The sequence below is a fragment of the Gobio gobio genome (assembly GCF_949357685.1).
Source record: "Gobio gobio genome assembly, chromosome: 14".
Lineage (NCBI taxonomy): Eukaryota > Metazoa > Chordata > Actinopteri > Cypriniformes > Gobionidae > Gobio > Gobio gobio.
Window position 1 is genome coordinate 44,385,313 of NC_137107.1, and position 13,231 is coordinate 44,398,543.

Below are 13,231 nucleotides of genomic sequence, written 5' to 3' on the forward strand. Positions count from 1 at the left end.
TCACTCTACATGTAGGCAGGTTGTCTTGAGCTGTCTGTTTTGTCTTTGTAGGAGAGTGTGGAGCGTCACATACAGGCTCTGAATGATAGTGCAGCTGAATTGAAGGATCTGCGCAAGCAGTTGGCAGACACTCAGATGCAGCTCAGAAACGCACAGAGACTGAATGCCACAGCGACGCAGGGGGGTCACCTAGAGACCGCTGACCTCCGTACAATGTTGGCAGAGAAGGACTCCCTCATCAACGTGAGACTTTGACCTGTAATATTTTGATTGCAAGACTGCTTGCAGATCGATTGGATCGATTGTTTGGTCCGAACGCAAGTCCTATTCCATCCCCTACCCCTAGTTTTCTGACTTCAGCCTGAACAGGAATTGCACCAAAAGCTTTAGTGTGCCAACACTGTCATAAGAGAGCCATGTTGTGACAGTAAATGTATGTAAAATGGCAGGTGACGTTGTTCTGTTGGTTTTATAGAAGTTGCTAGAACGTGGACAGGAGAAAGATCGTATTCTGTTGGAAATGAAGACCGGTGAAGCTCCGCCCCCTCAGGTGCTGGAGCTCAGACAGACCATTGAGGTGTTACAGGAGAAACTTGTGGAGAGAGAAGGTAAGAGCGTTTGTCCTGCAAGAATACAACAGTTTTAGAGTAAGGGTGCACTGATGTGGAAAAGTTGGCTGATAACCTATGATATTTCTTTAAAAACACCAGTACTCTCAGCAATATATCATTCAACCCTAACTTAAAGTATATCTAGAGCTATTCTTTGTGTGTGTGTGTTTGTAGCCGAGCTGAGCAGGCGAAACAGTGAGGAAACGCTGGACGTAACCACAGTCAGTAAGAAATCGGTGGTCGTTTTAAAGAAAGAGCTCACACAGAAAACAGAAGCTCTTAACGCAGCATTGAAGAGAGAGAACCAACTCAAGGTCTTTTATTTGTGTTTTTATAAATGTGTGAATTTGTGTATTTTAATATTGTGAAACTTTTTAGAGTAACTGTGTGTGTTTGTGACAGATTTCTCTAGCAGAGCTTCAGTCCATGGTCTCAGAACTGGAGGCACGATTAGAGGGACAGACAGCAAATGTCGAGTCCCTTACATCGACGCTCAAAACTAAAGAAGAAATCATTACTGTAAGTGTAAATCACACAAGCATATACACAGAACACACTCACTGCCTTAAATATCTCAACTGCTCAATATCCTAGAATGCAAATAGGAGGTTTCCTGAAGCAATACATTTTTTTCCATAGAGATATTGTTTCAAGACACAGCTACCATGAGCTATGAGGTTGTTACAGTACATTTTTCCAACTGATTTTGTGGAGTGGTTCTTGGCAGGAGCTGCACCAGCGTTTGTCTCAGAGAGGGGACAGCCGACCGCCTCTGACCCGGAATCAAGCCTCCCAACTGGGTGAGAGTGAATGCAGCATCTCCTCCCTCCCTCAGAGAGAAAGAACCATCATTGGAGGTGATCGCCAACAACAGGTACAAAAGTACACAAACACCTTTCATGCATGAACGGGTATACAACTCCTTAAAGCGCTCTAATTTTGATTTTCTTCTGATTTTGTAGGATGTTGCATCTCTATCTGATTTGCTGGCTGAGCAGGTGAAGTTAAATCGAGCTCTGAGAGCTGAGCAACATCTCTACTCCGACCTCATCAGAGCCGTCAAAGAGCATGACAGGTGTGTAAAGGTCGTATCCGTTGTAATGTGACGCTGAAACCTGCATTTTACTGATGTTTAATGTTGTCTTGTTTCAGTGTTGAGAGGTTGCAGGCACTGCAGTTGGAGCTCACAGCTGTTTCACTCCTCAGACAGCAGCTAGAAAGTGGCGTCCAGATGAACACGGACCTGAGAGATCAGCTACAGAAAGAGATCCAGAGAGCCAAACAAAGAGAAGGTGCAGTACAGCCAGAGAGTGCTGACAGCCAATCAGATCTCATGCTTTGAATATACTCACCCAAAATACCAAAGAGTCAGAACCTTTTAGTTTGTCCATCAGGTTGTTGAATTTCTGAGTCTTTTAAATATCAGCCCTGTCTCTGGTGTAAAGCAGGACACACAATAACAGCACATCCATCTCCACATAACTGTCCTTTTCTATTCATATGAAACCTTCTTTCTTCTGATATGCATGTATGTTTGTTCTGTTTGTCCACTTTCTTTGTCATGTTTGGACGTTTTCTTCCTGCTTTCATTCGTGCTTTTTTTCATCAGTTCATCTGTTTTCTGTTTTTTTTTCTGTGTTTGCTGCTCTGTTCATTCATTCATCTGTGATTTCTAATAAAAGTGTTTTAACTGTATGTGTGACTCATCAACACTAAAACACTACTAAATTCACTCCACCCTGCCTCTACACACACACACATATTCATTCACTTATTCAACCTGTTTATTTCTTTATATACATACTGTATATATCTGTGTAAACGTATATAAGACATATACACATTCTAATGAGAATCTTTCCTATCATTAACCTTCAAAACTGTCACAACATCACCATATAATTACTATATTCTTATAAGTTCATATGTTTGCTTGGAATCCACGAGAGAAACAGATCAGACTGTGTTCAATGACACTGAATACTGAAAATACATTGTCTGTTTCTGTTCCGTTTACCCATAATCCTCTCGTGTCCATCTGCCTTGTGGGATTGTTGCCATGGCGATGCCCTCTACAACCATCAGGGGATTTAAAAAATATACACCTACAGTATTAGATTTTGTATGCGAGTTTATTAGGAAAAATTGTAGTTTGAGCATTTAACCCGTTCATTCCCACTGCGTAATTTTGATCAAAATTGAATGCATCATCTCTCTGCACACACTCACAAAATTGACACAAATGCACCTGATTAATTTCCCTCCTACTTGTGGCTCACTACTGACAGAGTAATTTGTATGCTTTGAAGGAGAGGTGCACTGATGTATTGGCCACCAATTTTTATTGGCAGATTTTTAATAATTTAAAACCATTGGTGTATGAGCTATATAGCATGAAAAAGGTTGATATAACAATCCGATGGTTTATTAATTAATTGCATGAAGGCACGGAGTTGTCTTTTGCATGCACTGAGCCGTCTTTTATGCAATGTCTTTTGCATAATCCAACATTTTAATCTAGGTAAAATAATTAAATACTTGCTAAAAACAAAATAAAATCTGTACAAAATACAGCAGACTTGACAATAAGGACTTCCCAGTGTCATTGTGAACGACGCTCAGGACAATTGATGGCACTGTCATTGCTGCATCTTCATGAAAGTTTGTCCGTTGCATGTTTTTAAGCCTTGCAAATTTAAATATTCAAGAGCAAGAAGAAGCAAACGATAACTAAATTCTACTCACTGTGTGAGTTTTGTGTGTGCACATCCGAAGTGCTCGTCTGGAAATCTGTGTTTTAGACAGCATGCAAATAACTGAATGCTGTCAAAATGCCTGTCTTGGCGAGTATCCTTGTAAACATAGTCGGTTATGTCTTAAATGAACGTAAACAGTTGTGTAAAGGCCTGTTCACACCGGGACGATTTTCACGCGCGTTTATCGCCGACGTTTAACGCCTCGTGACTAAATAAAGGGCGCCAATGTGAGTGTGCACACCGACGCGCAAAACGCCAGGCGTAAAAGCGCAATAAAAAAAAAACGCCTCGGGTTCGTTTTTTTATTTTGACGCGGTGCGTTAAAAACTGCCGCGATATTCGTCCCAGTGTGTACAGGCCTTAACAGTATATTGGATCCGTGCAGCTCTTAAAGTGACAGCAGCCTAATATTCCTGCTGCGCTGCTGTCAGTTTTAATGTTAATCAAATAACAAAAGACAAAGTCGCTCACTACTCTTGACTATAGATAAAATACTTTTATAACTTTAGTAAGGATTAATGTATATTTAATTTATACAATGGAGAATACATTTGATTTCTTTATTTCTGTACCTGAAAACTACTGTTAGACCTACCTGAAAAGCACAGATTTTTTCATGTGCATCTTTGTTCTGTTTTATGTATTTAGGTTGACCTGTTGAATGTTAAATGGATCAAACTCATGTTCGATATAAATTATTTGATGATGCATCAATAAACTAGCTAGTATACCTTAATGCATGTGGTTTTTTGAATTTAGCTAATTTTAAAACATTATCCAAAAACTAATCTATTTTAATGAGAGAGAAAAAAATCCAATAGCAAGTGATAAATGTCGGTATCAAAATCAGCCAATAGTTGTTTGTTAAAATCGATATTAGCTAAACATACAAAAAACGTATTGGTGCATCCCTATTTTGAAGCCTTAATTTAAACTAAATATCTGCATAAAATAAACTATTCTAATTCAGAAATTCAGTTTATCATATCCTGAGTATGCACACTCCCCTTCTCCTTATAATTTCTGGTGTTGTTTTCTCAGCTGTCTTGTAAATAATACAAAATCCAAAAAAGAAAAGAAAAGAAAAGAACAAGGTTTATGTTGTTGTTTTTTTTATATTGTAAATATTAGTGTGATGCACAAACGTTCATGAAATGTATATAGTGTTTGCAATGCCACTAACTGAATGTGTATATACACATGTGTGCAGGTTCAAACCCTTCAGAGTTAGAGAGCATGCGTGATGCACTGGAGGAAGCTCAGCGCTGGAACGCCTCTCTGCAAGCCCGACTGGGGCAGATCCAGAACCGAGGAGGAGGCGTTGGACAGGCCAACGATTCTGGTTTGTATACCCATATAATTTGCCCATTAGTTAATTAAATCAGTTATGTTAGTTCATGACTGATAAGAACTTTAAAGTGTATTATGTCTTAAAACTCATCGTTATTTGACTTTAAGCTAATTGATCTGATGATTTTAGTGGACACGCTGAGTTTGATTGGCGAGCAGACGTCCTATATGAGTATATGTGTGGGGGAGGGTCCAGAGGATGAGCTCCAGCACTTGACTATAGAGCAACTCAGAATAACGGTGCGTGCCTGACCACGAAGTACTACTTTTGTCAAACAAAGTTAGAAGATTATTAAAATGTAAATTTTTACTCTCACATTCAGGTCTTAGAGCTCCAGGCAGTAAATGCTGAACTCCAGAAGAGGCTGGTACTGATGGAGAATGACATTATGGGTAACGATCCAAGAGACTCTCAGAAAGATTCAGACCTTATCAACCTCACAACACCTACCAAGGTATTAAAAGTCTTAGATATACATTTTCCGGTAACTATTTTGTAATGTTATTTGGAATATGTTTCTGCAAAGCTGAAATTTGTTTTGATGCCATTCTAAAAGGGGACCCAATTTCTTACCAGCTTTTAACTTCTTGATCATTGACCTTTAACCACAAACCTTCGGATTTTGTGCTTTCATGTTACATTTATGATTGACCTCATGTCTGTCGATGAGAGTCTAGTTTACTAACATTAGTTAGCAGTAGATTAGTCTTTCTATACAAGTTTGTGTCTGTAACGTGTTTGTTTGCTGAATGAGTGTTTATGCATGTGTCTGCGGTAGTTTTTTTCTTCCTCTAGTTCTCTCTCTTTCCTCTCTCTCTTTCCTCCCTCTCTCTTTCCTCTCTCTCTCTTTCCTCTCTCTCTCTCGTCTCTCTCTTCCATCCCCGCTAACCCCTGTTATCTCCTCTCTCTGTCTTTCTGGCTTATTTTCTTACCCATGATCACCTGCAGCCACCCATCCTACCGTTACTATGTGATTTCTTTATATTCTGTTCCATTATGGCATTTTGTGTTGTTAAGTCATGTGTCACCAAACATCCCATTACTGTAGCAACCACAGAGAGAGCAGCCACCGACCGCTAATGATGCAACACTAATGCCTCCAAACACGAAGGTAAGAATCGGTCAGTTTTGTATTAATCTACTGTAATCTTGAACCTCAGCCCTGAATTTTACCTTAGCGCTCATCTGGAAACCTCACAGTGGTCTTGTTTTTGTGTTTAATGTTGTCCCGTGTGTTGTTCTCTAAGGAGAGATGTGATGAGGGAGATCGTTCTCCAGAAGATTCCAGTGAAGGTAATCAACCATCACAGACTCAGAGAGAGCAAGGTGCAGTACCACCCATGTCCAGATTCCTTGGGGACGATTCTGAAAAAGCAGAACTCCAAACGCTTCTCACAGACTGTGAGGCGGAGTCAGTTTCTCAACTCAGGTATGTTCAGGCTTCACACAGTAGCTTTGCTTATATCAAATGAAAATTTTAAAAACCCATCAAACTCTTAAATGCTGAAATCTGTAGGGAACAAGTGGCCAAACTGCGCTCAGAAGCGTCCGAACTCCGTGGACTTTTGAAAGAGGAAAATGCCACTGAGTCCAAAGAAAGCGCAGAGAGTTCTGGAGAAAGCGATAGCCATGGAGACTTGCACCAAACTGTGAAAGTGCTTCGCTCAGAAGCCAGAGGTCACCGAAAGATCATTCGAATGCTAAAAGAGCAACTGCAGCGAAACTCGGCCTCTGATGCTGGAAGTCAATTGGAAGACCCTGAGATGATGGTCAGCAACATGGAAAGAAAGCAAACAGACCATAAAGATTCTCAGAGACATGCCAACACACTAGAGAACGAGAACAAACAAAGAGAAAAGAAAGAAATGGAGAAAGAAGAGAAAAGAAGGCAGGGCCAAAGCACCAAACCCAACAAGAGTCAGAAGCAGCACTTGACCAGACATTCCGTGAGTATTAATAAAACAACTTAGACTTATGCTTCTGGAAGGGAGGATGTGTGGCGTAATGGTTGGTAACCAAGGTTGTAGGTTCAAATCCAGCAAGAAGCAACTCTTCATACGAATCTCTCGATGATGCTTCGAATCAATACTAAGAGTGCTCAGAAAATGGACAAGCCCACTGGAGCAACTTCAAGGACACAATAGTGATGGCTCAGTGCTTGCAGGAACAGAACAAGCAACCTTACGATTACCAGCTCTAAGCTTTATCTAGTACGCCACACTAGATAAAGTGTGGCGTACTAGATGAAGTACGCCCCTTCTTCCTATTTCTTATTGTTTCTAGTGTAGACATGCATCCAAACCACTGTAGACATGCATCCAAAGAAGTTTTCACTGCTTCTTTGTCTTTCCCTAAGTATCTTATCAGTAAGATAATGTTTTTGTTTTGTTTTAGGCGAATGTAAAATCTCGGCTACCGGTACCTGTGAGGCCCAGTAAGAGTTCTGGGCAGAGTTCCGAGGATCTGAGTGAGGCGATTTCAGACCACGTTCGCCCCAGGAGCAAAGACCTGACTGGGGCGGAGGAGTCTGATTACAGCACTGACAGCAAGACGTCTTCGAGCTCAGCTCAGCACGGACACCTCGAATTAGACCATATTGACGATACTAGGCTGAGTTCAACCACTGGAACAAAACAGGACACTAACACCAGACAGAACGCAGACCAGAATCTGGAATCCGGGCTCATGGCGCAGTTAGAGCTGCTGAATCAAGAATGCCAGGAGAAGGAGGAGCTAATCTCCCGCCTGAGGCGACAAGTCCAAGAATGGGACGAGCTACAGGTGGAGCTACAGGAGAAGGACAAGCTCAACCGAGAGTACGTGGAAGCCCTGCAAGCAGCAGAGTCCACGATTGCGTACCTCACTGCATGCAGCCTGGACTCTGAGTGTGGAATCGGTCAAACAGGAGATGTATCGTTGCAGCGTCAGTGTGCAGAACTTCAGAAGGCTGTTGAGGAGAAAGACCGAATCAATACTCAGCTCTTGGACTGCCTGAACACGGCAGAGTCTGCCATTGCATCACTCCGAAATGTAGACTCCACAAGCAGCCAAATGGACCAAATCCCTGGGCAAGCAGACCCAACGATTCTTTGTGAGAGGCTGGAGGACTTGATTCGACAGGTCATAAATTCTCAGCACAGTGAAGACCGGTCAAAAGCCCCTCAAATCCCAGAGGTTAACCCAACACCCGGACCCGATTCTGACCTACGGCGACAAGTGGACACTATGCAGGAGTCGCTGTTGCAGCAGTGCAAGTTGAATGCAGAGCTGCAGGAGAAGCTCTGGACTTCAGAAGCAGCTGTTAAAAAGTTGAGGGCAACTATCGGCGCTAAGCACAACAGCACACCTGAAGGTCTGGAGGGGAATCACACTCCCGGACCGCAGGAAGGAACGGTTCCCTCATGGCAACAGCAACAGTTGAGGGCAACTATCGGCACTAAGCACAACAGCACACCTGAAGGTCTGGAGGGGAATCACACTCCCGGACCGCAGGAAGTAATGGTTCCCTCATGGCAACAGCAACAGTTGAGGGCAACTATCGGCACTAAGCACAACAGCACACCTGAAGGTCTGGAGGGGAATCACACTCCCGGACCGCAGGAAGGAAAGGTTCCCTCATGGCAACAGCAACAGTTGAGGGCAACTATCGGCGCTAAGCACAACAGCACACCTGCAGGTCTGGAGGGGAATCACACTCCCGGACCGCAGGAAGTAATGGTTCCCTCATGGCAACAGCAACAGTTGACCGACTGTCTATGCGAGTGCATTAGAGCTGCTGAAGGCGCGGTCCAGTCTCTTGCAGACATTTGCTCGAAACTGAACCAGTCTAATGTGGAGAACTTGTCCAGTTCTGAGTTGCAGCAATGGCTGGAGAGGCTGCAGCGTGCTCTGCTGGAGAGGGAGTCTCTGGAAGACCCAGCCTGCACTGGGAAACACCAACAAAAGACGAGCACGCCCATTCAGAACCTGGAGAGTTCCAAAAAATTACAGCAACAGAAGGTACTGGAATCTGTCTCTTCACACCAGAATCTTCACAAGAACCTCTTGATGCTTCTTCAGATTCATACTGAGCATGCTCAGAAAATGACCAAACTTCAGAAAGAGCTTAGTGGGTGTGGGAAAAGTGTTGAAGGTGGAGATGCACCCGGAAATGAAAGTCTGGAGGGGAACGGCCATTTCGAAAGTTTGCAGAAAGCCCTAAAGGAGAGGCAGAGGGCATGTCGGAAATTAGAGGAGAAACTGGCGATTGCTCAGTCGGTCATCGCTTTGCACAGCTCAAACAAGGACAACCAGTCTGATCAGCGCAAAGGTGAGAAGATCAGTCAGTTGAACGTAAAAGATTGTGCTTTTTTATCCTATTTGATACATCTCGCTTGTATATAGAATATAGTAAGAATATGGAGCTCATTCTTGGATAATGCTGATGCCTTAGATATTAGCATATCAAATATGATACCCCAGGCATTATAGGGTTAATGCATGTTATAGGAAAATGGCTCATCAGTTTAAAAATGTTTCTCTGTTTGCCCAATACCGAACTGCATTTAGTGCACTTCAGGGTTTATTGTGGTACTGCGACAACATGTTGCTTGTTTGTCTATCCGGGGACTGCTGTTCTCAACCCTGCCTGTGTGCTCTAGCGCCCCCTGGTGAACAGGATGATAAAGGGGTGCAGGTGGAGGCGCAGGACCTCGGGTACGAAACAAGTGGAAGGAGTGAGACGGAGGTGGAGGGGAGTAGCACAGGTAGACAGGAGGGAAACACTTTGTTTTAAAAGACTGCATGTCAGGGTTTCTGCATGGAAAGGCGATTTCAGACTCTCTTATCTCTATTGATGATCCACGGTTTGCAAACTTACTGACTGCATGCTCACAATACACAATGGTGATCACTTTTAGAGATGGTGACGTGAAGAGGTTTGTTTCCCACATCTGCTAACACTTTAAAATAAGGTTCAGTTTGTTAACTGCATTAGTCAATATGAAAGAACAATGAAAAACACTTTTAAAGCATTTATTAATCTTAATGTTGATGTCAACATTTACTAATACATTATTCAAATCAAAAGTCATATCTGGTAATGTTATTTAATGGACCTGAGCAAACATGAACTTGCTTTGAACAGTTGTATTTTTATTAGCTAACATTAACTAAGATTAATTAATACTGTAACATATATTGCTCATTGTTAGTTAATGTTAGTTGATGCATTAACTTTATGTTAACCAATGGGACCTTATTGTAAAGTGTTACCCATTATTTACTCACTTCTAACGTTGTTCCAAACCATGACTTTCTTTACTCCGTGTAACACAAGCATTTAGCATGAGTGGTTTTTTTTTTTCTTCCTATGGGTAATATTCATGAGGGTGAGTAAACAATGACAGAATTTAAAATTGTTGGTGCACTCTTCTTTCAACCTTGGTATATGTTTGTCAGCATGGGTGTGTGTGCTTTAACATGGTTTGCATCACTTCCTCTGCATGACCAAACCATGTTACTTATCCCTGTTTTAATAATATAAATAATATGGCATATTTCTCCCTGAGAAAACTTCCTTTCAACATAGTTCAGATTGCTGTTATTAACATAAGTGTACCTGTTTTTGTCTTTGTGTGTGTGTTTTTTTTGGTCCTCTGTGTGTTTGATGTCACTATCAGATGTGGACGGTATTTTGCGGTTGGTTCCTTCTCTGTCTCCTGTCCTCACGGGCACTCAGGACCGATTTTCGCCTGATATTACCGCATCCAGCCCCTCGTACCCCAGCTCTCCTGGCCTGAGCTCCCCTCGACCCTGTGACCCTCATGCCGACCCCACCCTGCACATCCAGCAGCTCAGGTCACAGATCGAAGGGCAACACAAAGTCATCCAACACCTCCAGAGACAACTGCGGAAGAAGTCTTTGTCATCTGAGCTCCTGAGTGTGACCTCTGACCCCACAGCAGGTGAAGAAGATGAGGATACCAAGATTATGAAGGCTCAAATCTCCCAGCTGAACACTGAGCTGGAGAAAGAAAGAAGCCTGAACAGAGCCAGCCTACCAGGCTCTCCCTCCAGGTAACCTTCCTCAGGATTTCTTAATTTTCTGGTTTATTTAATGGTAATGTCCCCATTCGTTCATGAATTAACTTCCATTAAAGGGACTGTTCACTCTGAAAACTGTCATCATTTACTCACCTCCATAAGGACTTTGGTTAATCTTTGAAACACTCTTTACATGTATTACATGTCATCCTCGCTCTCTCTTTGCAGAATTGAGTCTCTGGTCCAGTCTCAGGCCCGGGAGTTGTGTGAGCTGCGGGAACAGATCCGTGTGTCTCGTGGTTTGGGTGTGGGACAGCGTAAACAGCTGCTGGAGCTCAGAGGGGCTCTAGAGGAGTTACTCCAACCCAATGAGATGCCCTCTGCTCAGGGAATCCAGCTCAGAGAGCAGCTGGACCGCAGTCTGGGCCTGCTGGAGAAACTAGAGCAGGGTAAGTATACACAAACACAGAGAAACTAGGGGTGAGAAACATTGTGCATCTCATGATTCCAGTTCTTGACTTAAAATATCAAGTTTATTCTTGAATTTTTATGTACTTTTTGAAATAATTACGAATTAATAATAATACAAATTTTATTTAAGGAATTATTAACTGACAAAGATATAGCTTTGAAACAAATATTAAGTAATAAATGGCACTAAAAAACACATATAAGCAATAAGTGCTTTCAGTATTTTAAAGTTTTCCAGACAGGAAGTGTGGGATTTTTTTTTTTCTCTGAGTTTTGTTGAACTGAAATAAAATAAAATGTATTAAAAAATATATATATATTAAAAAAAAACATCAAAATATAAAGCAGCATATCTGAATTTCATTTAATTTGACTGTGCTAAAATAAATAAAACAAAAAAATATATATATTCATATATATGTGTGTGTGTGTGTGTGTGTATGTATATAATAGTGCTGGGAATCGATATTAATCGCATTTTTCTGTAATTAATCGCGAGTTTTTAATATTTTGATATTGTAATAATTTCAGTTACTCTCCAAATTAATGTAAAAAACAATTTAAAGACCGCATATTTTAAATATGTTGTAATGGCATCTTTTTATGATTGAAGGCCAGTATCACTGATACTAATGTCTCTATGAAACATCAATGACATTACATTACAGTATCACTGAAAGCTCCCAATTTCAACATTTATTAGGCTTTAAAAAACAACTTTTAATTTAAGTGAACTTAAAACAATCTTTACATAACCCCATTATAATAAATGTTATATTTACCCATGGCCTTCCCTGTTAGACATATACAGAAATGTAAGTTATCAAACACCTTTCTTAACTGCATAATTAATAAATGAAATATAGATTAATCATCATTAAAGCTACAATTTTCTCTGTTCCAGTTTTTCTGTGATGAACATTAATGACAGGCATTATCAGTGCTCCTGTCACTTTAAGAACGGCCGCTGACGAACATGACGCGGATCTCACGCGCTGTCCCGCGCATCTCATTTCCTCACAACTCCTTAAGTTCATTTAAGATGTTATTTAACTAATTTAAGACTCCTAAAATGAGAATACTCGACACATGCCCGCATTAACGCGTTAATTTGCCCAGCCCTAATATATATATATATATATATTAGGGCTGGGCAAATTAACGCGTTAACGTGGGCGATTAATTTTTTCAGCTTAACGCATTCAAAATATTTAACGCAAATAACGCAGCGTCCGTTTTTATATCCATTTTTGCTTAGTGTTACATGATCATCACGCTCTTATTCATGTAAATGCTTCCAAGCGTGACAAGACACAAGCGAACGCGCTGTATGCCAATGTCCTCTGTGTGTGTGTGTGTGTGTGTGTGTGTCAGTGTCCTGTCTGTGTGGATGCGTCTCATGTCAGCTAATCAAGGGACACACACACACACACACACACACTCGACGCATAGATAGACTCTCGTCAGTTTCCTGCTCACATTGAGTTCTCCTTTGCTCTTGAACAAACAATAACAGAGGATTTTGAGTATTCTCATATTAGGAGTCTTAAATTTGTTAAATAACGTCTTAAATGAACTTAAAGAGTTGTGAGGAAATGAGATGCGCGGGACAGCGCGTGAGATCCACGGCTGTTCTTAAAGTGACAGGAGAACTGATTATGCCTGTCATTAATGTTCATCAAAGAACAACGGGAACAGAGAAAATTTTAGCTTTAATGATGATTAATCTATATTTAATTTATTATTTATGCAGTTAAGAAAGATAACTATTACATTTCTGTATATGTATAACAGGGAAGGCCATGGTAAATATGACGTTTATTATTTTGGGTTTATGTAAAGATTGTGTTAAGTTCACTTAAATTAAAAGTTGTTTTTTTTAAAGCCTAATAAATATTGAAATTGGGAGCTTTCAGTTATACTGTAATGTAACGTCATTAATGTTTCATAGACACTTTAGTATCAGTGATACTGGCCTTCATTCATAAAAATATGACAATACAACACATATTTAAAAT

At 41.0% G+C, this 13,231-nt stretch overlaps 1 protein-coding gene across 1 annotated transcript in view; it reads left to right on the forward strand.

The window, feature by feature from the left end:
- Positions 1–13,231, forward strand: part of cdk5rap2 (CDK5 regulatory subunit associated protein 2) — a 53,620-nt gene that overhangs the window by 19,783 nt on the left and 20,606 nt on the right. The window contains exons 19-35 of the mRNA XM_079834065.1: positions 52–243; positions 476–608; positions 786–925; positions 1,014–1,130; positions 1,339–1,485; positions 1,574–1,686; positions 1,764–1,903; positions 4,578–4,709; positions 4,848–4,957; positions 5,041–5,172; positions 5,767–5,829; positions 5,966–6,147; positions 6,235–6,664; positions 7,113–9,027; positions 9,359–9,463; positions 10,379–10,775; positions 10,971–11,191. Of these exons, the coding sequence (XP_079690191.1) occupies positions 52–243; positions 476–608; positions 786–925; positions 1,014–1,130; positions 1,339–1,485; positions 1,574–1,686; positions 1,764–1,903; positions 4,578–4,709; positions 4,848–4,957; positions 5,041–5,172; positions 5,767–5,829; positions 5,966–6,147; positions 6,235–6,664; positions 7,113–9,027; positions 9,359–9,463; positions 10,379–10,775; positions 10,971–11,191 (4,669 nt within the window). The remainder of the gene's footprint in view (positions 1–51; positions 244–475; positions 609–785; positions 926–1,013; positions 1,131–1,338; positions 1,486–1,573; positions 1,687–1,763; positions 1,904–4,577; positions 4,710–4,847; positions 4,958–5,040; positions 5,173–5,766; positions 5,830–5,965; positions 6,148–6,234; positions 6,665–7,112; positions 9,028–9,358; positions 9,464–10,378; positions 10,776–10,970; positions 11,192–13,231) is intronic.